Source organism: Phyllostomus discolor, chromosome 13 (genome assembly GCF_004126475.2).
Source record: "Phyllostomus discolor isolate MPI-MPIP mPhyDis1 chromosome 13, mPhyDis1.pri.v3, whole genome shotgun sequence".
Lineage (NCBI taxonomy): Eukaryota > Metazoa > Chordata > Mammalia > Chiroptera > Phyllostomidae > Phyllostomus > Phyllostomus discolor.
This window is the reverse complement of record NC_040915.2, coordinates 920123-944021: the sequence shown is the minus strand read 5'-3', so window position 1 is coordinate 944021 and position 23899 is coordinate 920123. Positions and strand designations below refer to the sequence as shown.

Genomic DNA, 23899 nt, shown 5'->3' with positions numbered 1-23899 from the left:
CCCAGGACCTTTGGGAGCCACTACTCTGTACTTCTAAGCCATTGTCTAAGAATGAATGACATGCGCAGGAGTGACAAAATGAGAAAGGAAAGGTTATATGCACGGCTAGTCTACTGTACTGTCACTTCAGTTAACAAGTAGAAAATATGTGGTGCCCACGTGCAATTGTGTATACATATTCTCAGTGCACGGTTTTCGGCAGCCACACGCCTCGCAGACCTCAGGACGTGACCAGGAAGAAAGGTCGGGGCCGGGCTCTCCTGTCTCCCTGGCAGCTTCCACCACCCCTCCCACTAACCTTCTCCGGCTGGGAGCTCTCTGGCAAACCTGCTGCTGCTTCACTGCCTTGGGCCACTCTGGGCTCCCACCTCCGCTGACGTCTGCATCGTTGCTCTTGAGGGAAATGTTGACGTCGGTTTGATTTACGCCTTCTCCCCAGAGTGACTTCCTCCCTTTCCTTTGTCAACAGAAGAGTGGTTTATTATTGCCAGTTTTGGCCTCCTCAGTGCTCTCACACTCTGCTACATGATCATCAGAGCCACAGCTAGCTTGAATGCTAATGAGTAAGTAACCAATTGTTTTTCGGATTGCATGTGCCAGACGATCCCCAGAAAATACGTAGAGTACCTTTTGTAAAGATGGTGAGAATTGGCTTTCACCAGTCTCATACTAATTCCGATGAGATAATACCTAGCAAAGTAACTTATTTCACAAGCAGTAACTCAGATTGAGAGTCCACCTCACTCGGCAGCAGTGGCTCACCCAAGAACAGATCCAGGGCTTTCGTTAGCCACACCTGAGAGGGAAGCGCCAGTGCCGCGCAGATAGATGCCGAGGGAAGTAGTACAGTTGTGGGAGAAAGCATGTTCGTGCCCTGACCACTGCGGAAACAGCCCCTGTATTTTGTGCCTGTCGGACTTGACCTGGAGTCTAATGTTCTGAGCATTTGCTGGACCCCTGGCCGGAGGTCAAGGAACAGTGACCTGCAAGAAAGAAGCAGTTGGGAAGATTGTTGGGGGGCGGGGGTGAAGAAAATAGGGCAGAATGAGGAGCAGAGGGTAGGTTACAGGAAGGCAGATCTCACCTCTGCAAAAGGAAGAGCATCTGCCAGTGAGAAGGTCTGCTGTGGGGAGTGGGGAGCGCCCAGGACAGCGAGCTGGATGCCATCTGTCGGGGCTGATGTCCGTGGCAGGCTTCCCGGAGAGGGCATGTCGGGCTAGATGACTTTTCAGGTCCATTTGGATCCACTGATTTTCCAAGATTTTAGCTTCCCACAGGGATGCTTTTGGTTTTGCTTGTTTTGTTTTAAATACGGGGTATTCACGGCAGGATGTCACTCAGTCCTTTGCCAGTACTCAGGCAAACTGCCCTGAGATGGAAGCTTCCCTGGACAGCGCCCGGATTTGAACATGAATGGTGCAGGTGGAGTCCACGTGCCGTCCGTATTCAGTTCTGTCTGCTGTTTTAGTCAATTAATGCTGATCAGCCAAGCTCATGTCATTGATTTAATTCAGTGTTCCTTGTTCAGCCGTAGAAACTATGGGCAAGTAGCTTCCACTTCAGGGACGTGATTTTATCACCTCTCACCCCATCTGTTAACTAGATACTTATGGGAAGTCCCCTGGGAATTTGGGACCAGTGACATGTCAGGAGGGTGTCACGGTCAGGTGGCAGTCTGCAGCCTTCGGGTGAGTCATCTCGGCCTCATCCAGCAGGTCGCCAGCTGGCTGCGTCTGTTGGACACACCTGGTGCAGTTTTACTCCAACCTAGCACAGGGTCACCTGCTCGATTCTGGAGGCAGGCGTACCTGGATGAGACTCCCTGCTTCTCCATTTATCAGAAGCTCCTTTTAGTCACCCACAAAGTAGGGACAATTGTGGGAGTCCATCACAGGGTGGAGGGAATTAGCATGTGAAGTGCCTGGTACAGTGCCCAGTACATAACAAGTGCTCAATAAATGTCAGCCAGTCAGCTCTGCCGCGATGTTTTAAGTTCCGTGAGTGCGCTAGCCATCGGCCTTTCTCATCTGGCACATGAACTCACTTTCCCTCATGAAACAGGATCCAGGTCAGAGGGGCTCCGTGGGTGGCTGCGGCTTGAACCACAGTTTGGAGGGAAATACTTAGTCCACCTGCAGCCACGGCTTTTGCTTGCTCCCATCCAACCATCAGGCTAGGTGGCTTCACAAGTGCCTGAAAACCACTCACAGCATCAGTGGGGTCACTTGCAGAGAATTTTTAAGTCATGTAGTAGTCCCCTTGCTGCCACTCGGTATCTGCACATGCTCAGTTCCCACATCAGCTGTTTCAGAGAGCGCTTACGGGCCTGCCACCATCCGAAGTCCGAGTGCCCGGGACACGCCGTCCTGGCTCCGTGCGTAGGAGCCTGCCTGACGCGGAGACTGAGTCATCGATCCGGGCCTTAGTCCAGCCCATCTCCCGTCGGCCTCGGGGCTGCCGTCACACATCTGCATCCTGCTCGTGTGCCCTCAGTGGGAGCCCCCGTGGAAGACGATGTTCATGCCCCCACTTAACGAGAGAATGTGCGAGAGAGTGAGTGTGCGCCTGCGCATGCTTGAGAGACGCTCACCAGGAGTTAGTGGGGATTATCTTAATTCAGTAGGCCTACGGGGTTCTTCTCTTTTATTGTGCTTTTATGTGTTGATTTTATAATAGCATGAATTAATTTTTTAAAAGCCATTTTTAATTATAGGAGATAATAGTCACTCAATGTCTCCCTGAAATGTTATGAAAAGTTTTAATTGTAGAGAAAAGTTTATTTCAGCAAATAAATTTATAAGTATTCTCATTAATGAATTTTTTTAAATCCATTTTAGTTCTGTTTTTGCCTTTACTAAAATGAGATTGCCTTTTCAGCTTAATAGCCCTCTTTTAATTTTCTAGGGAACCTCATTTCATTTGTAAGAGAGTTTTCTATTACAGTTTACTTTTCTGACAGTATTGCAGTGAACTTGTATGTGATTTCAGCAAGACCTTGACCCAAGTCTAGTCACTTGTGAGCAAGATGAAGCATTACTGGTGCGACATCAGGGCGGGTACAGGGCACCAGCAGGCAGCTGCTGCCACCGCACTAGCGGGGAAAGCGCTGCCACCCCCTCACCAGGCCCTGCAGGGCTCCTTGGGGCCTGATGCTATTGGCTTAATCAGAAGTCAATCAAAAGTCCACGTACCTGAGGCCACTCCCCTTTCTACTATGACGAAATTCAGTTTAAGTGCTCAACCAGGACTAACTGTGCTTTTAATTTTTTAACACTGCAGACCTAGTGAGTTTTGAGACTTTGCAATATAAACAGGACAGTAGCCGAGCAAATAAACATTTTTATATATTTGCTATTCATGCCTCTGTCTCTTAGTACCTAAGTAAGCAAGGTTATTGAAGTTCAGTTTCCAAAGGAGGTTTTCTCTTCTATTCATTATTCAAATAGACCTTGTTAAACCTAGCATTTAAAGACTTACATTTGTATCAAGCTGATTTTCTCTCAGTGCAAGGAAAGTGAATATCGTCATTGTTTTTTATCTGAGGAACAAGCTGTGGTGCTGCGGGAGATTTTGAGGAGCAGGAAGGTCAGCTCGGTGCCCCTACAGCCCACTTCCGTTCCTAGATTTGGATGTTACACCCTAAAGTGTGCAGAGGACTGTAGCTTGAACATCCAAGATTGAAACAGCCTGGGCAGGAGGAAACGAATGGGCAGGTGGTGGATCCTGTAGCATCACCCAGACCCAGAGCCCTGGCTCTGTTTTCCTCTCCACTCAGTATTTCTGAATTGTTCTGTTCACACGCTTTAAGAGGAGCACCAACACATCTCAACATAAGAGGATCTGAAAATTAATCATTCAGTGTCTTGGGGATGCTTAGCCTAGAAAAACAGGAACCTGGGTGAGGTGAGAGGTGTCTCCAGGTGTTGGAAGGACTCCCAAAGACAGAACAGCTCCTACCAAGAGCATCCTCCTGTCTTGGGCCACATCACGCTCCACACTACCCCCTTAATGCTCCCAACCTGGCTTGGGATGTTTGGAAAGCTCGTGAGTTTGCCAGGACCCGCTATTCAGGCAGAAGCTGCTCAGAAACAGCTCCTGCGTCAAGTGGAAGTCTCACAGGTTCCTTCCAGTCCTGAGAGTCCCTCCTGAATGGCCCCTCCCTGGTAGTGATCAGAGTCAGAGGAGAGGGGCTAGGTTCTCTGCTGCCTTTTTTAGAACTTGAAGTGTAAAAAACACTGTTTTTGTAAAGATTTTATTTATTTATTTTTAGACAAATGGAAAGGGAAGAGAAAGAAAGGGAGAGAAACATCAGTGTGTGGTTGCCTCTGGCACACCCCCTGCTGGGGACCTGGCCCACAACCCAGGCATGTGCCCTGACTGGGAATCTAATGGACGACCCTTTGGTTCACAGGCCGGCACTCAGTCCCCTGAGCCACACCAGCCCGGGCAAGAACTTTGACTTTTTACTTCTCAGCTTATTACTGTTTGCTCACACTAGCACCTGTCTTTATTTTTCTGAGACAGCCTTTCTGGTAGCAGTGCCAGCAAAGATTTGGACTTGCTTCTATCTCTTAATAAACCCTCTTCTTTCTCTGAGTATTTACTTCTCCTTTTAGCCACCCTGAGCCTGGGATATATAGAGGGGAGTAACCTGAGGCCCAGACAGGCCAAGTGACCCCGAGAAATGCTCTGGGTAGCAGAGCATGGCATGGCTGGGCCTTCACTTCTCCAGGGAGCTGTGTACGGGCTCCAAGCAATGTGATTTGATTTTCTAAAAACATGATGATAGGGAGGATTAAAGGCAGTGGTCATTTTTTACTTTTCAGAAGTACCTTTAACATTGTGGCCACATTAGTTTATAATTCCTTAGAAAGACAGCAAAATAAAGTACATTTAAGATTTTTTAGTTACTCATTAAAAGTCTTTATATCTCATATCTGGCGTTTGTGAGGAATACTGTCAAAACAGTGCAGCACCCTACACGGAACTAGAGAACATAATGAAGCCCAGAGCTCCGGCAGGGAGTGGCTGGGAACGGGCCTCTCTGTCATCAGACCCCGGTGCGCCCCAGCTGGTGGCATCCTGGCAGAGTGGGAGCTGCCTGTAGGAGAGGAGACAGTCGCTCAGTGCCACCTAAACCGGTCACTGGCTGCTTCTTCCGGAAAAAAGGCTTCCTGGAGGGAGTGACTGAGAACTGGGACAGGCCTAGAGAGGACACAGAGTGAGGAAGAAGCCAAGCAGGTTGAGGGAGCTGTTGGGGTGGTGTGAACACCTCAGGTGGCAGTGGCGGTGATGGGCAGGCTCGAGAATTTAGACTTTATTCTGTTAAACGGTGAGTAGCGCAGAAGGCTCTCAGCAGAAGGCTCTTCCTGAGGCTGAGCAGCTGCCTAGGCTGTTGGACTGGAGGCGGGAAGACTAGAGTAGAGAAAATGCAGAGGGGGAGGAGCCAGGGTGACAAGGAAGGACATTTAATCAAGGAACGCTGGAGAACTGTGTGCCCGGGCAACAGCACAGGTTCAAGACACAGATTCGGAACTCAGTGCAGAGCAGAGAGAGGGGCTGGAGGTGGCACTGGGCGCCCGGGAGCTGCAGGAGCTGCAGCTGGCTGCACAGAGGGCAGGCGGCGGGGCCGCATTCACCCGAGGGCCACGCCAGATTGAACTGGCAAAGGACTTGGGGTGCCTTCAGACACCTGATTTGGGGGTGCACACACACGATCAGGGGCCCCATGAGAAAGCCAGACATCCGTGGGAGGCTGCACTCTTCAAATCTTATTTCAAAATAAAAGAGCTGTTTTTGTCTGAGAAGGGGGAGCATGTTCAAGGACAACTGCTACAGGTCTCAGGACAGTCCACACTCAGAGCGCGTGTTCAATCGTGCGATTCTCCTGCGTTTTTAATCACAAAGCTGTTCGAGGGGAATTCCAGCGCCTTTCTGGGGTCACCTTGCCCCTCAACTGCAGACCAGAAGCTGCTGAGTTCAGGGAAGCCTGACGCCTTTCTGGCTGTTCCCGGGGGTTTGGGAAGCAGCTGGGGACAGCACAGTGGGACTCCCCTTCAGTCAGGCCCACTGTCTCTGCTGTTCTAAACACAGACAACTGCCCTTTAAGTCTTGACCTGTCTCTTTCCTTTTATCCCATAGGGTAGAATGGTTTTAAAGAAGACACAGACTGCTTTCTGACTGGTTGCCTCGAAGGAAAAAAGAACCTATTTTTGTGCAGCATTTACCAATCATGCCACACAAGCATTTATTTTTAGTACATTTTATTTTTTCATAAAATTGCTAATGCCAAAGCTTTGTATTAAAATAAATAAATAATGAAATGAAAAGGCTATGCCGTTGAGTGTTATTCACCCCCTTGGGTTGGAGGCCAGTCGGGGGATCTCGTGCCCAGACTTCTGCCACAGAGATAGCGTGCTCATGACCCCCAGGGTGGGGGGCAGTGCCGCTCTCTCTGCTGGCATCCTCGCAGTTGGCTCCTACCGTCCCAAATAGGACCTACCCCTGGGCTCGTCCTGTGTGGTAGTGCCCCTTGGGCTCAAGGTCACTGCTCACTCTCTGATGGTATCTTGTCCCTCTGTGGTTGACAGATGTTCTGCAGCCAGAACACCAGCTCTGCAGCAGTAGCAGTGACAGGACATGTGTTGCGTACCACTCTGCCCTGTACCTAGCAGAGTGCTTTGTACATAGTACGTGCTCAATAAATATTTGTGGGATGAAGGGTTGAGCATAAAAAAAATTTTTCAAAATACACAGCAATTAGTAAGAAACTATCTGTCTGATTTTTTTAAACGTAGTTTGTACAGCATTCTTTTAAAAACAACAAATTCTAAAAAGTTGGATGAAAGACATTTTACAGGTGTAAAGGAAATGTTTGCTTTATTGATGAGGAAAATGTTGAGATACTTTGTTACAGTGAATCCTGTGCTCAAAGGACCATCAGTATGCATAACATTTTTGAGTGGTAGATTCTCAGCCTCCCTGAGGATGGGGACAGCCTGCTGGTCATGGGTTCCTTTAGCAGTCACACCCGCCTCGGTGGGAGGAGTAGGGTTTTTTTCCTTTGTATTTTATTCAAATGCCATAAAATTCACCAATTTGAAGGAAAAGCCATTTCAGGGGGGGTTAGTATATTCACAAGGTTGTGCAACCAACCCCAGAGCATTTTCACCGCCCAGAATGAAGCCCGCCCCCATTAACAGCACCCCCTGCTCCCATCCACCCGTTGCCCGAGGCCGCTCACGTACCCTCTGTCCCTGTGGATTTTATCTGAATTGAATCATACAGTGCGTGGCCTTTTGTGGCAGCTAATGTTTTCCAGAATCATCCACGTTGTAACATGTGTTGTACTTCATTCTTTTTTGTGGCCACATCGTATTGTACTATACAGATGTACCACATTTTGGTTTTAGTTTTTTTTCTATTATATTTTATCATTTATGCTATTACAGTTGTCTCAAATTCCCCTTTTTTCCCCCTGCACCCAGTACTCCCCGCTGCCTCAGGCATTCCCCCCACCATTGTTCATGTCCGTGGGTCATGCCTGTAAGTTCTTTGGCTACTGCATTTCCTGTAATGTACTTTACATCCCCATGGCTATTCTGTAACTGCCTATTTGTGCTTCTTAATCCCTTCACCTCTTCACCCATTCCCCCGACACCCCTCCCATGCGGCAACCATCAAAATGCGCTCTATATCCATGATCCTGTCCGTGTTTGCTCAGTTTGTTTTTCAGATTCAATTGTTGATAGTTGGGAATTTATTGCCATTTTAATGTTCATAGTTTTTAATCTTTTTCTTAAATAAGTCCCTTTAACATTTCATATAGTAATGGCTTGGTGATGACAAACTCCTTTAGTTTTTTCTTGTCTGGGCAGCTCTTTATCTGCCCTTCCATTCTAAATGATAGCTTTGCTGGGTAAATCAATCTTGTCTCTAGTTCCGTGCTTTTCATGACTGTGAATATTTCTTGCTAATCCCATCTAACCTGCAAAGTTGCTTTTGAGAAATCAGCTGACAGTCTTCTGGGAACTCCCCAGTAGGTAACTATCTGGTTTTCTGTTGCTGCTTTTAAGAGTCTTCCTTTATCTTTAATCTTTAGTATTTTAATTATGTTGTGTCTTGGGTGGGCCTCTTTGCATCCATCTTGTTTGGGACTCTGTGCTTCCTGGACTTGCATGTCTATTTCCTTCACCAAATTAAGGAAGTTTTCTTTCATTATTTTTTCAAATAGAGTTCCATTTTTTTGCTCTTTCTCTTCTTCGGGCACACCTATGAAGCAAATGTTGGACCCCTTGAACTTGTCCCACAGGCTCCTTACACTATCCTGGTTTTTTTAGATTCTTTTTTCTTCTGGTTGTTGTGATTGGTTGTTTTTAGCTTCGTTATATTCCAAATCATTGATTTGATTCTTGGCTTCATCCAGTCTACTGTTATTTCCCTGTAAATTGTTCTTTATTTCAATTAGTGTATCCTTCATTTCTGACTGGATCTTTTTTATGCTGCTGAGGTCCCCACTAAGTTCCTTGAGCATCCTTATAACTAGTGTTTTAAACTCCACATCTGGCAGATTGCTTATCTCTATTCCATTTAGCTCTTTTTCTGCAGTTTTGATCTGTTTTTTCATTTGGCCCGTGTTTCTTTGTCCCCTCATTTTGGCAGCCTCCCTGTGTTTGTTTCTATGTATAAAGTAGAGCTGCTGTGACTCCCTGCCTTGGTAGTGTGGTCTATTATAGTAGGTGACCCGTAGGGTCCAGTGGCACAGTCTCCTCTATCACCCAAGCTGGGTACTCAGGGTGTGCCCTTTGTATGGGCTGAGTACACCCTCCTTTTGAGGTTGAGCCTTGGTTGCCATTGGCAGGTCAATGGGAAGGATTTACTTGGGCCAGTCAGCAGTAAGGATTGGCTGTGACTGCTGACCACCAATCTCTGCACTCCCTGGAAGATCAGCTGTGCAGGAGCAGGGTGGTGGTGCTCCGATGTGGTCTGTAGCTGTCCACTGGGTGCACTAGCCTTGGGGTTTCTTGAGTACTGCAGGCCAAGGTCAGCCCCCACCTGCATTTTGCCCAGGGCCACCCTGCATGAGCTATAAAGCAGTTCGTAGATGGCTGCTACTTGTGCTGGGCTTGGAGATTCCCAGGTGAAGCCATGCTGTGAACCTAGGCTGGCTGCTGCCAGTGCCATGTCTGGGACCACTTAGCAAGAGGTACAGGTCCCAGGGGTTCACTGAGGCCGGCTATTGCTTGTTTGAAGGAATTTAGGAAGTTGTGAAGCATGAGCCAGGAGCAGCCATTCATATGAAAAAGCCACTGTTAAGAGCTGTAAGTTGAGTGGGATGGAGCCACAGGGAATCTCCAGGGCAGGGCAAACAGTGTTAGCCAGGTTAATGGAGTCTCAGATATGGCACTCACCTGCAGGCCCCATAGCTCTGTATGGGGAGGGTTCAGAAAAGGGACAATGGCTTCTGCCTACCTTTCTCTCTGGGAGAAAGCTGTCCCCTAGCTCCCATCTTTATGCCAGACACTTCATTTCCTCCCTGGATGCCACTGGTGCCTTTTAAGCTATTACCCTGGATGTTAGAGGGAATGAGTGTGATTAAGTCCATGTGCGGGTTCTTTAAGAGGAACTGCTTGAGACTCCAGAAGCTTCTTCCACCAACTCAATCCCTGCTGGCTTTTGCAGCCAGAAGTTATGGGGATTTATCCTCCTGGCACTGGAACCCTGGGCTGGGGACCCTGATGTGGGGCCAGGTCTCCTTGCTCCCGAGATACCCCTCCTGAATTTTTATCCACCACACGTGGGTGTGGGACCAGACCATTCCACGTCTCTGCCCCCACTACCAGTCTGGATAGATGTGATATCTTTAACTTCGTACTTGTAATACTTCCATTCAGCTTGATTTCTGATGGTTCTGAATGATGGTTGTTCTATAATTTAGTTGTAATTTTGATGTGGTTGTTCAAGGAGGCAAGCCATGTTTACCTATGCCACCATCTTGACTGGAAGTCTTGTACCATATTTTGTTAATCCAGTCAGTCAGGGACTGATGTTGGTTGTTTCCACCTTTTGACTATCACAAATAATGCTAGTATAAACATTGTGAACATATCTTTTCAGTTTTCTTGGTACATTTCTAGGAGTGGAATCATTGCGTCATAGGGTAACTCTAAGTTTAAATTGTTGAAAATTGATAAACTATTCTCCAAAGCAGTGTACAATTACACATTCCCACCAGCAAAGTACAAGAGTTCCAATTTCTCCACATCCTTACCAACAATTGTTTGTTGATTTATTGATGATGGCCATTCTGACAGGTATGAGGTGGTGTCTCATTTTGCTTTTGATTTGTGTTTCTCTGATGATTGGTGACTTTGGGCATTTTTTCATATGTCTGTTGGTCATCTGTATGTCCTCTTCACAGAAATGTCTATTCAGGTACTCTGCCCTTTTTTTAATCTAAGTTGTTTGTTTTTGTGTGTGTGTTAAATTGTATGAGTTCCTTATATACTTTGGATATTGATCCCTTATCAGATATATTATTGGCTAATATATTTCCATTCAGTTGGTTGTCTTTTTGCTTTGTTGATGGTGTCCTTCACTGTGCAGAAGCTTTGTAGCTTGATAACATCCCATTTATTTATTTTTGCTGTCATTTCTCTTGCTCAAGGGGACATATCCATAAAGCTATATTGATGTCAAATAGTTTACTACCTATGTTTTCTTCTAGGAGTTTTGTGGTTTCAGGTCTTACATTTAAATCTTTAATTCATTTAGAGTTTATTTTTGTATATGGTGTTAGAGTGGTCCAGTTTTATTTGTATTTTTTGTATATGGCTATCTAGTTTTCCCAGCACCACTTGTTGAAGAGACTATTGTTTCTCTACTGTGTATTCTTGCCTCCCTTGTCTTTGATTAATTGACCTTATAAGCAAGGGTTTATTTCTGGGCTCTCTCTTCTGTTCCATTGATCTGTCTGTCTGTTTTTGTGCAACTACTGTACTGTTTTGATTATTACAGCTTTTAGTAGTTTAACATCAGGTGGCCTGATATCTCCAACTTTGTTCTTCTTTCTCAAGATTGTATAAACTATTTGTGGTCTTCTGTGATTTCATACAAATTTTAGCATTATTTGATATACTTCTGTGAAAAATGCCATTGTTGTTTTGATAGGGATTACATTTAATCTGTAGATTGCTTTGGGTAGTATGGTCATTTTAACATTAATCCTCCCAGTCCGTGAACACAGTATATCCTTCCATTTATTTGTGTTCTCTTCATTTTCTTTCTTCAGTATCTTAAGTTTTCAGAACACAGGTCTTTCACCTCCTTAATCAAGTTTATGCCTGGTATGTTGTTATTTTAGATGCAATTATAAATGAAATTGTTTTTGTAATTTCTCCTTCTCATCCATTCATTATTAGTGTATAAAGGTGTGACAGATTTCTATATATTAATTTTGTATTCTGTTACTTTACTGAAATCATTTATTAATTCTGTTAATTTTTCAGTGGATTTCTTAGGGTTTTCTATATATGGTATCATGTCATCTGCAAATAGTGACAGTTTTACTTCTTCCTTTCCAACTTAGATGCCTTTATTTTCTTTTCTTGTCTGATTGCTTTGGCTAGGACTTCCAGAATGTTGAGAAATAGCATCCTTGTATTGTTCCTAATCTTAGAGGAAAAGTTTTTAGTTTTCACCATGGAGTGTGATATTAGTTGTGGGATTGTCATGTATGGCCTTTATCACTTTAGGTAAGTTTCTTCTATACCCACATTTTTGAGAATTTTTAACATAGGTGAATGTTGAGTTTTGTCAGATGCTTTTTCTGCATCTATTGAGATGATTGTGTGGTTTTTATCTTTGATTTTTGTTGACGTGATATATCACATTCATGGTTTTGAAGAACTGAACTGTCACTGCATCCCTGGTATAAATCCCACTTGTTCATGGTATATAGTCTTTTAAATGTATTATTGAATTGGGTTTGCTGGTATTTTGTTGCGAATTTTTGCATCTTTGTTCATTAGAGATACTGGCCTGTAATTCTCTTTTTTAGACCTGATTTTGGTATCAGGTTAATGCTGTTCTTGTAGAATGAGTATAGAAGGCTTCCTTCCTCTTCAATTTTCTGGAATAGTTTGAGAAAGATAGGTTCTAATTCTTTTTTAAAAGTTTGGTGGAACTCACCTGTGAAGCTGACTGGTCCTGGCCTTTTGTTTTGGGGAGATTTTTCTTTTTATTGCTTCAATTTCATAGCAAGTTATTGGTCTGTTCAGGTTTTGTTTGTTCCTGATTTAGACTTGAAATGTGTGTTATTAGAAATTTATCTATTTCACTTGTCCAATTTGTTGTTCATAGTATTCTTTAATGATCCTTTGTATTTCTGTGGTGTTGATTGTAATCTCTCCTCTTTCATTTCTAATTTTATTTATTTGAGCTCTCCTTGAAGAATCTTGCTAGAAGTTTGTCAATTTTATTTATTTTTTCAAAGAACCAACTCTTTATTGATCTGTTCTATTGGTTTTTTTGGTCTCTATTTTGTAGTTTCTGATCTTTATTATTTTCTTCCTTGTACTTACTTTGGGTTTTGTTTTTTTTCTGGTTCCTTTAGATGTGGAGTTGGGTGGTGTGGTTTATTTGGGATTTTTCCTGTTTCTAGAGCAGGCCTGTATAGCTATAGACGTCTTTCTTACAACTGCTTTTGCTGCATCCCATACATTTTGGAAAGTTGTGTGTGTGTGTGTGTGTGTGTTGTCTCAAGGAGGTTTTTGGTTTCCTGTTTAATTTCCTTTTTGATCCATTGGTTGTTTAGTAGCATATTTTTTAATCTTCACATAATTGTGTTTTTTCCAGTTTTCCTCCTGGTTTCCAGTTTTGTGCCATTGTGGTCAGAAAATATTCTTGATATAATTTTATTCTTATTAAATTTGAGGCTTGTTTAGTGACCTAATATGTGATCTCTCCAAAAAATCTTCTATGTACATTTTAGGAAAACATGTAATCTGCAGTTTTGGGATGAAATGTTACATGAATGTCTATTAAGTCAGTCTGGTCAAATGTGACATATTAAAGCCATTTTTCCTTATTAATTTTTGTGTGTGAATGATCTATCCACTGAGGTAACAGGAGTATTAAAGTGTCTGGCTATCATTAAATTGCTAACTTCTGCCTTTATGTCCATTAATACTGGCACCTATGCTAGGGGTGTAGATATTTATATTTGTTGCTGATGTGTTCCCTACATGGATTAACTGCTTTATCATTATGTAATGTCCTTTTTGTCTCTATTTATGGTGTTTAATTTGAAGTCTTTCTTCCCTGATGGGCATATTGCTACCCCAGCTTTCTTTTTATTTCTATTTACATGGAATTTCTTTCTCCATCCCTTCACTTTCAGTCTGTGAATCTTGCAGAGGTGCCCAATCCTTTGGCATCTCTGGGCCACACTGTAGAAGAGTTGTCTTGGGCCACACATTAAATACACAAACACTAACGAAAACTGATGAGCAAAAAAAGGTTCTCAGTAGATTTACAGTTTTGTATTGGACCACATTCATAGCCATCCTGGGATGTGTGCAGCCCTCAGGGCAAAGGTTGGACACCCATGAAAGTGAGTCTCTCGGAAGCAGCATATAGAGGGGTCTTATTTTTTGTCCATTCTGCCACCCTCTCTTCACTGCAGTATTTAGTCCATTTATATTTAAAGTAATAATTGAGCCCTGGCCAGTGTGGCTCAGTGGTTGGAGCATCATCCCATGAACTAAAGGGTTGTGGGTTCAATTCCCTGGTCAGGGCACACACCTCGGTTGTTGATTTGGTCTCTGGTTGGAGCGTGTACAAAAGGCAACCAATCAGTGTTTCTCCCTCTCTCTCTCTCTCCCTCTCTCTCTCTCTCTCTCTCTCTCCCACTTTTCCCTGTCTCTAAAATCAATAAGCATGTTCTCGGGTGAGGATTTAAAAAAAAGAAAGAAAACAACAACAAAAATAAAGTAATAATGGACAGATATGTGCTTATTGCCATTTTGTTCAATGTTTTTGGCTGTTTTTGTTGTACTCTGTTCCTTTTTTTTATTCCTTTCCTTTTGATCTGCAGATTTTCCTTAGTGTTTTGTTTAGGTTCCTCTCTTTTTGTGTATTTTTGTAGGTTTTTGGTTTGTGGTTACCATGAGGTTCATATATATCCATCTCTATATATAATTTATATATATATATATATATATATATATGTAGATATATATATAGCAATCTATTTTAAGCTGATACATGTTCAATATCTTTTTGTTTTGTAGATCCCCTGGCTATTATAGTTAGTTTTACAACGTTTGTCTTTTAACCTTCCTATTAGTTTTTTAAGTGGTGGATCTATTGTGTTTGTTGTATATATCTGTCTTTAACAGAGAGACTCTTTTCTTTCCTATATGTCCTTATTTCTCATTATGGCCTCTTCTCTTCTTCGTAAAGAAAACCCTTTAACATTTCTTGTAAAACTGGTTTCATGGTGATGGAGTCCTTTAGTTTTTTCTTATCTGGGAAACTCTGTCTCACCTTCAGTTCTGAGTAATAACCTTGCCAGGTGGCATATTCCAGGGCGTAGGTTCCCTTCTTTCAGCACTTGAAATATCTCCTGTCACTCCCTTCTGTCCTGTAAAGCTGCTGCTGAGAAGTCAGCTGACGGCCTTATGAGAGTTTCTCTGTATGTGACTTGTTTCCTTCTTGCAGCCTTCAAAATTGCTCTTTTATCTTTAACTTTTGCCATTTTAATTACAGTATGTCTTGGTGTGGGTCCCTTTTGAGTTCATCTTGTTGGAACTCTCTGTGCTTCCTGGACCTGGATATCTGTTTGCTTCCCTAAGTTAGAAAAGTTTTCAGTCATTATTTCTTCGAACGTACTTGCTGCCCCTTTCTTCTAATTCCTGTATTAGGAATAATAACATAGTTTTCAATTCAGCCATTGTATTTTTCACCTCTGATTGGCTCTTTATTATATTTTCTACCTCTTTGTTGAAGTGCTCTCTGAGTTCCTGTATTCTACTCTTCAAGTTTATTGAGCATCCTTATGACTGTTTCTTTAAATTCTTTATCAAGCAAATTACTTACCTATTTCATTAGCTTTTTTCTCCAGCTGTTTTTTTTGTGTGTCTTGATTTAGGGAATATTCTTGTCTTCCCGTTTTTGTTTGACTTTCTTTGTTCCTATGTGTTGGATGAAATAGCTCTCTCTCCCAATTTTGCAAAAGTGGTCTCTGTGTAGCCTGTGTGCCAGATGGTTTTGGTAGGCTAATGGTAGTCAGGGCAGGTGCATGTGGGCACCTGGTGTGTAGCCTGGCCAGAGGAGTGGGTTCCGGGCTGGGCAGCCTGGTATGTGCATGCTTCCTTGCTCTTCCAGTCCCCGTGGGGCTGCCCAGTGTGCATGTGCTGTGCCCTGTTGCTTTAATTGTCCATTTCCTGAGCTGGGTCTGGGCAGGCTGCTCTGAGTGTGCACATCAGTTGCCCTACTCCTTCCAGTGGGGCAGCCCTGTGTGCAAGCACCACAGCACTGTGCTAGTTCACGTTCTGTCCAGGCAGGGGAGCTCCACGTGTGGGTGCATCTCGGTGGGAGCACGCAGCTGCGCTCTCTCGCCCAATTGCCCGAGTCACTTGGTCAGTGTCCTGACTATTTAGTGGCAAAGTCAGAAAGCAGACCTAGGTAGCCTAGGGTTGGTGTCCCTAACCACCAGCGACCCTCCAGCCCAGAGACAAGAGCCAACCTTTGCTAAATGGTGCGCAGTTGTTACCCTAAAGAATTCAGAGTCTCACACCCTGACTGGTGTGGCTCAGTGGATTGAGTGCCCATCTGAACCAAAAAAGTCACTGGTTCGATTCCCAGTCAGGGCACATGCCTGGGTTGCAGGTCAGGTCCCCAGGGCGGGGGCAAACGAGAGGCAACCACACCTTGATGTTTCTCTCCCACTCTTTCTCTTTTCCTTCTCCTCTCTCTAAAAATAAAAATAAAATCTTTAAAAAAAATAAGACTTCAGAGTCTCAGAGAGAAATCAGGGAAGTGAACAGAGGGAACAATGTCAGGGCAGAGCTTTGCACACACACACACAGTTTGTGTGTTTGTTTTATATTTGTGTGTGTGACAGGAAAATGAACAGAGGGGGCTCTTTGAGGGCTGAGCTGGCATGCCCTCTCCCTCTGCGCGTGCACACACACACACACACACACACACACGGTTTCACTAAAGTGACACAGTAATGCTAGCCACAGTAACACTAGCTGGTACATGGTGCTTGCTGTGTGGCGGGCCCTCTCCTGAGTGCTCTGTGCATGTCAGCTCATCTGCTCCTCGCACCAGCCCTGTTATTAGCCGCGCTTGACAGATGAAGACACAGATTTAGGGACACACGATAACTTGCCAAAGCTGCAGTGCTAGGAAGTGTCCGCGGTGGGCCCCGGGCTGTGCACCATGTAGGGAAGTTCCATGGGTGGCAGGATAGGCTGTGCGGCGTGCTGACCACGGGACCCACATGTGTAAGGCATGATGAGAGGGCAGGCTGGGCAGCCTGAGGGTCTTGGGTTAGGACTGGAGTGGGGTGCTGGGGGCGCTGCTCTGTCACAGAGCGTGGAGCTCCCGTGGGTACCATGGGAGGCCTAGCAGGCTCGGAAGGAGTGACTCTGACTCAGACTGGCCCCTGGAATGGGAAGAATAGGGTCATGAAGGAAAGCTGGTAGGAGCACTGGTGGAGAGCGTGGCAGCTTGGAAGCCCCCGTAACAGACAAGCTCAGGGACAAGACACTGGATAAGCACAGTGGGTGAGTGACGGGAGGAAGCTCCTCAAAACCCGTAAGGAAGGTGGCCTCCGGGAAGCCCTCAGCTCCGGCCTGGCTGGGCACCAGGATAGCTCAGAGCAAGATGTTTGTGGGTCTCGTTGCAGATGTTCTGCCCTCCCCAAGGAGCCATGAGAGAGCAGGTGCAGACAGCAGGGGCTGGGGCGGTGGGAAAGGGGAAGGCGAGCCCAGGGCTGCAGAGGCCAGGGGCTGTGTTGCTTTGTCACTATGTGGGCAGCACCAGCCTAGCCAGTCTCTGTGGAGGCTTCAAGAAACTGAGACAAAATCTAGCAAGTGTAAACGTCACACCATTCCTGCACTCCTGTGTTCTTCAGGCTTTTCTACGAGTTCTTTTGGAGGAAAATGTCCACTGGTCCCATCTAGATGAGCATGGGGAAGGATTTTCTGGCCCCGGGCCAGGCTTTCCAGGCAGGGCCGCAGGGCCCCCGCTCCTGCCCAGAGACCCCCTTCTCCTGCGCCCAGGAAGAGCAGCCCGGCACCAGAGTGGGGAAGAACCGCTCGCCATCCAAAGGCATAAATGACTGCTTTCTCTTCAAACCGTGAAAATGCATTTCTAGCACTGCACTTTGACACCTGCTTCACAAATTGTCAGAGCAGGGTCACATCCTAGGGATGTGGGGTAGATTATAAAGGCAAAAAAGAAAGTGTCCCAATCAGGTTTGAAGCACGCCTCAAGTCACCGTGCAACACTAAGGACAAGTGCACAGGCTGCCGGGGCCAGCGCCTGGGTCACGTGCTTGCGGGACACCACCCGGCAAGCAGCACTGCTGACGTGTGCCAGGCAGAGCCATGGCGCCCTTCAAATGGGTGCTGCCTGCCCACCTGCCCCCTCCCACTCTGGGGGCTTGTTGTTGAGAGAGTGTGAATGCATGTGGAAAGGCTGGGAAGTGTGATGGGCCTGAACTGGGCACCTTCTGGAACCCTCTGCAGTGGGCAGCATGCACGAGCAGCTGGGGCACGCGCAGCAGCGGTGCAGGGTGCGGAGATTCCTGTGCAAGCCCAGTACCCCGCACTCTGGGCAGAACACATAGCCTTTTTCTGTTAAACGGATGGGGATGACATCGGCTAAAAGAATTATACAGGTTTCCAATGTATGGTTCTGTGGTACATCATCTGTATATTGTGGTATCCTCTCACCACCCCCAGTCAAGTCTCCTTCCATCACTGTTTATCCCGTCCCCTCCCCCACCTCCCCCAACCCCCCTTCCCCTCTGGTGATCACCATGCTGTTGTCTGTGTGTACAAGGTTTTGTTTCAGTCCCTTTACCTTTTCCAGGCAATCCCCAACCCCCTGCCCCCTGACAGTTGTCAGTCTGGAACAAATTGAATTGCCATCGCTCCTCTGAGCACTTCACCTCCACAGCAGCTAAATTCACGGGGGCTGCAGGCTGGCGGGCTCTGCACGTCCAAACGCACATGGGTGCCCGGACCAGGAGTCCTCAGTGTCTTGCCAGTGGGACAAAAGGAACAGTAGCAGCCACACAGGGCGATGCGGTTTGCGCAGGGGGTGGGTGCCCAGTGATGTGGTTTCTTCCTTCCTGGCATGGAAAGACGGGTGACCCAAAAGGCAAGATGTATGCACGCCCTTCCCAGGCCTGGCACCCCTCAGCACTGAGAAGGCCCTGCCCTGCTGCAGTGCTGCCACTGCTTCCTGCGCGCTGTTTGGTCCCGGTCCCGTGGTCGCCCAGCACACACTTGTCCGCCTTCGTGGAGGCACAGGGCTGCCCAGGCCAGACGGGGACTCATGCAACCCTTTGAAAGGACTCTTGGAAAGGTTGTCTCACCTCCAGTTTTATGTGAGAAAAGCTTTTTGTGAAAATTCTGTTCACGTGTCACTTTTCAATCAGTGCAGCCACCATTGAGCCACAGGATGTATATCTATATATCGATATATATGTATCCCTTGGCTCAATGTAATAAGGCAGAGCTCTTGCGTGGGAGCAGATATTCTATACCCACCTGATCTGGAACTGCGGCTGCGGTTGGATTAGAAACCGGGCGGAGGAAGGGGCCCTGGACAGGCCAGCAGCCAGAAGCTCTCATTCAGAGAGTGGGGCGGACCCCTGGAGCCTCATTCCAGGGGAATTCTTGATGCCCTGGGACAGTGACTCGCAACCGTGCGCGGCAGAAATGTTTAAGACACACCACACCTGACTACTGAGTCAGGGGCCCTGACCTCTTTTCTCCTGGATTGTCAAATAAAAAAATGACAACAGCCAACACAATAGCTGTCCGGTGTGAAGGAGTCAAAATTATACCTGTGTTGTTGTGTTTTTTTTGTCAGATCGTCAAAAAATATATTTTTTGGTGTGCTGCAGAGTTTTAGTGAAGTTTATGTGTGCCATGGGATGAGAAAGGTTGAAATCGTTGCCTAGGATAAGAAGACTTGAGCATTGTCTAATTTCTTTGAGAAGACACAGAACACGGGTTTGTAGATGACATGGTCAGGTGAATGACAGGAATGCAAGGAAGGTGTCCGTAGTGAAAGTAATTCCTCCATCCACCAGCCCCATTAGCTGTTTGATTGGTTCTGCTAACCTTGGCTTCAGCGCTGAAATCTTGTCTGTCTGCACGTGTGGTAGTTTTTAAGTTTCTTGAGCAGAATGACAAACAGTAGCAATATTTGTATTTTTTAAAATCAAAGTTGTTATGGGGACCTTTGTGAAGTCCTTGGGAAGTTTTTTAATTTAATTAAATTTTGATCTTAAAAGGCAGACCTCTTCTCCTTTAGTTTCCCCATTTCTTTTTTTTTTTTTAAGATTTATTTATTTTTAGGGAGGGAAGGGAGGGAGAAAGAGAGAGAGAAATATCAATGTGCGGTTGATGGGGATCATGGCCTGCAACCCAGGCATGTACCCTGACTGGGAATTGAACCTGCAACACTGGTTCGCAGCCCGAGCTCAATCCACTGAGCTACGCCAGCCAGACCTAGTTTCCCCATTTTTCACGCAGCATAAGAAACTCGGTCAGTCATTAGTGTCACAACTAGGGAGTTTAAGTCATTGTTAAGTGCTTTCTGCTGTGTGGTCACCACGATAAGTTAAGGTGCTTCAGTGTTGAGAGCATACTGCTGAGAGAGGGTGGACACTGGGCGCAGACTTACCTGCACTGCACCTCTGCCCTGTGGCTCTGAGCACCAGTTTTCACTCCCCCTCCCCGCCCCCGAGCCCGAGCTACACCCTCTGTGGAACAGAAATAACATGTCCATCGTGTGGGGTTCTTGTGAAATTATATACAAATATTAAGGTCATATATAAATATTAAGATTTCCCCATCTTCTTGTACATTGAAATCATTTAAAATCATTTGTATGAATGAATCACATATGTACATGGTAAAAAAAAAATCAAAATCGTACAGAGGCTATAAGGGTAAAAGTGTGGCTCCCCACCCTGAACCACCCCCAGGCCCGCAGTCTGTCCCGCGTACACACTGCCAGCGAGACTTGGTGTGTTTACAAGTACTTTCTTTACACACTTCTTTATAAGATGGTCACTAACAAAGCATACGCATTGCCCTTCCCCAGCAAAATCTCTTCTGCATGTGGCTTTAAAGCCAAGCATTTATTGTCACTGATCTATTAACTTTCCTTCAGCCCAAGGCAGGTGGGGAAGACATTTCTGAGGCTTTCTGCCAAACAAGTGACACGTGCCTTGTGTCCACAGAAGAGAATGACACATGGCAGTCGGAGACAACAAAGTAACATAGGGTGTTTTCAGAGTTAAATGTGACATCCCTGAAGGAAACGTACACCTTCGAAGTTCAGAAATCTCAGTGAAGTGTCCTGCTGGCCCTGCAGCAGTGGCTGTGGCCCTGTCTGGGAGCCGGGAGAGCCTCTGCTCCGGCGACGATTGCTGTCTTTGTCTTCACCCGACGGGTTTCCGACTGGTCTGCACACTTCTGTTCCCTTCCATGTCAGCAGTCCCGTCGAGGCACAGACACCTTCGCTTCCTCTTTGCTGACCAGAAAACAAGTGCCTAACGAAATTAATTATCCAAAACAGAATATGTGGACTATAATATTCTCCCCCCAAATTTGGAGATTATTCCACATCAGTGTATGCAGATCTGTCTGCACCCTTCTCTTTAATATTCCTGCATGCATTATATATTGAATACATTCTAAGTGATGGACATTTCAGTTAAAATTTTCATAATCTTTATGAAGGCCATATAACTACCAAGACTCCTGATATACATATAGCAAGTGGTGGTTAACTCTGGGTTTCTGATTGCCTCTTAGGACGAAAGCTTTTAGTTCATGCTGAAATAGTCCCAAGTTAAATCTATTTGGACACTGCCTTGGCCACTGTGGCTCAATTGGTTGGATTGTCGTCCTGTATACCCAAAGGTTTCAGGTTCAGTCCCTACTCAGGGCACACACCAAGGCTGCAGGTTCAGTCCCCAAGCAGGGTGAGCACAGGAGGCAACAAAGCGATCTCCCTCTCTCTCTCTCTCTCTCTCTCTCTCTCTCTCTCTCTCCCCTCCCCTGCTCAGCCCCACCTTTATCCTCAGGAAAGGATTAAAAAGAAGACTATTTGGACACAAATTAGTGATCCCTAGGTGGGATAGTATACATACATCCCAATTAACTCGTTTATGTGGTATTTAGGGGCACAATGTGAAGAGACTGAAATAAAGTATATCCGAGTTGTATCCATGAGTAATTTATAGTCTAAAAGGTAAAGAAAGAGACAACACATCAAATAGGACAAAACATACAATCAGGTAATTATATTTTGCAGAGATTTGCAAACTCTTATTTTTTATCTATATATACTTTCTAAATATATTGTATTGATTATGCTATTACAGTTGTCCCATTTTTTTCTCCCCTTTATTCCCCTCTGCCCTGTACCCACCTCCTACCATCATTTCCTCCCTTAGTTCATGTCCATGGGTTGTACATACAAGTTTTTTGGTTTCTCCATTTCCCATATTATTCTTAACCCGCCCCCCGTCTATTTTCTACCTATCATTTATACTTCTTATTCCCTGTACTGTTTTCCCCATTCTCCCCTCTCCCTGCTGATAATCCTCCATATGATCTGTATTTCTGTGAATCTGTTCCTGTTCTAGCTGTTTGCTTAGTTCATTTTTGTTTTTTAGATTGTTGATAGTTGTTGTAGTTGTGAATTTGTTGTCATTTTACTGTTCATATTTTTTATCTTCTTTTTTTTAGATAAGTCCCTTTAACATTTCATATAATAAGGGCTTCGTGATGATGAACTCCTTTAACTTGACCTTATCTGGGAAGCACTTTATCTTCCCTTCCATTCTAAATGCTGGTTTTGCTGGAGGGAGTAATCTTGGATGTAGGTCCTTAGCTTTCATGACTTTGAATACTTCTTTCCAGCCCCTTCTTGCCTGCAAGGTTTCTTTTGAGAAATCAGCTGCTGATGGTCTTATGGGAACTCCTTTGTAGGTAACTGTCTCCTCTTCTCTTGCTGCTTTAAAGCTTCTCTCCTTATCTTTAATCTTGGGTGATGTAATTATGATGTGCCTTGGTGTGTGCTTCCTTGGATCCAACTTCTTTGGGACTTTCTGAGCTTTCTGGACTTCCTGGAAGTCTATTTCTTTTGCCAGGTTAGGGAAGTTCTCCTTCATTATTTGTTCAAATAAGTTTTCAATTTCTTGCTCTTCCTCTTCTCCTTCTGGCACCCCTATGATTCGGATGTTGGAACATTTAAAATTGTCCCAGAGGTTCCTAAGTTTCTCCTCATTGTTTTGAATTCTTGTTTCTTCATTCTGTTCCAGTTGATGTTTATTTCTTCCTCTGGTCCAAATCGTTGATTTGAGTCCCCATTTCCTTCCCTTCACTGTTGGTTCCCTATGCATTTTCCTTTATTTCACTTTGCATAGCCTTCACTTTTTCCTCTATTTTGTGACCATACTCAACCATTTCTGTGAGCATCCTGATTACCAGTGTTTTGAACTGTGTATCTGATAGGTTGGCTATCTCTTTATTGCTTAGTTGTATTTTTTCTGGAGCTTTGATCTGTTCTTTCATTTGGGCCATTTTTTTTTTATCTCAGACCACCTCTTATGTAGTAAGGGGCAGAGCCCTTAGGTGTTCACCGGGGTGGGACAACCCACGTGGCTGTTGTGACCCTGTATGTGGGAGAGGGGTCTGATAAGGGACAGTGCTGCTTGCTCGGCTCTCCGCCAGCTTTCAGTCACTTCCCCCACTACCCACAAGCAAAGTGGGCCCTTTTGGTGCTGATTCCCGGGTGGGTGGGTTTGTGTGCATTTTAGGACCCTGTGGGTCTCTCCAACGAACTCCCCTGTGAAGCTGGGAGTTTTTCCTGCTGCCTCAACACCCACAGGTGTTTTCAGTCAGAGGTTTGAGGCTTTATTTCCCTGGGCTGGAACCCTGGGTTGCTCAGTCTAGCTCACTGCCCAGTTGTTCCTCCCAGTTTATCCGTATGCAAATGTAGGACCACCCAGTCTGACAGCCCCCACCCTGCTTCTAGTCCTCTTCACCCTCTTCACCCCAGATACCCAACTCCACCCCTCCTACTGGTCTGGATGAATGTTTCTTCTTTTAACCCCTTGTTTGTTGAACTTCCATACAGTTTGATTTTCTGGCAGTTCTGGTTATTTTTTTGTTTTAAATTTGTTGTTGTTCTTCTTTCGGTTGTGTAAGGAGGCAAAGTGTATTTACCTACGCCTCCATCTTGGCTGGAAGTCAAATTCACCAATTCTGATAAGGTTTTTTTTAAATGCATGCTGATATGGCAGCTGTCACAACACAGTCTAACAACATTGTTTTGAAGGAAGTTAAAGACAAACCACTGAGCCCTACTAGAGCCATCTTACTAAAGAAACCAAATGAACTTTTCAGCCAACCTAACAGATACAAACAATGAACTGATGGTTGCCAGAGAACACAGAGTGGGAGGGGGTGAAACACTGAAAGGGAAAAAGAGGTATAAATTTCCAGTTACAAAGTAAACGTCACAGCATACAATGTAGAGCACAGGGAATATAGTCAATGATACCATAACTTTGTATTGTGACAGATGATAATAGACTTGTGATCACACTGTAAAGATATGTGAATGTAGA

General features: G+C 45.2%; 1 protein-coding gene across 4 annotated transcripts in view; it reads left to right on the top strand.

The window, feature by feature from the left end:
* RNF130 (ring finger protein 130) overlaps positions 1-23899 on the top strand; it is a 99734-nt gene that overhangs the window by 71993 nt on the left and 3842 nt on the right. Inside the window, exons 8-9 of one of the 4 annotated variants that reach the window (XM_028528794.2) lie at positions 470-563; positions 6142-6267. The exons of 1 other annotated variant lie outside the window; for it this stretch is intronic. In XM_028528794.2, coding sequence (XP_028384595.1) covers positions 470-563; positions 6142-6157 — 110 coding nt within the window. In that variant the 3' untranslated portion in view covers positions 6158-6267. Of the gene's footprint in view, positions 1-469; positions 564-4826; positions 4966-6141; positions 6268-23899 lie in introns of those variants that run through there. 2 more of the 4 variants (XM_036014212.1, XM_036014214.1) reach the window with 2 other exon arrangements.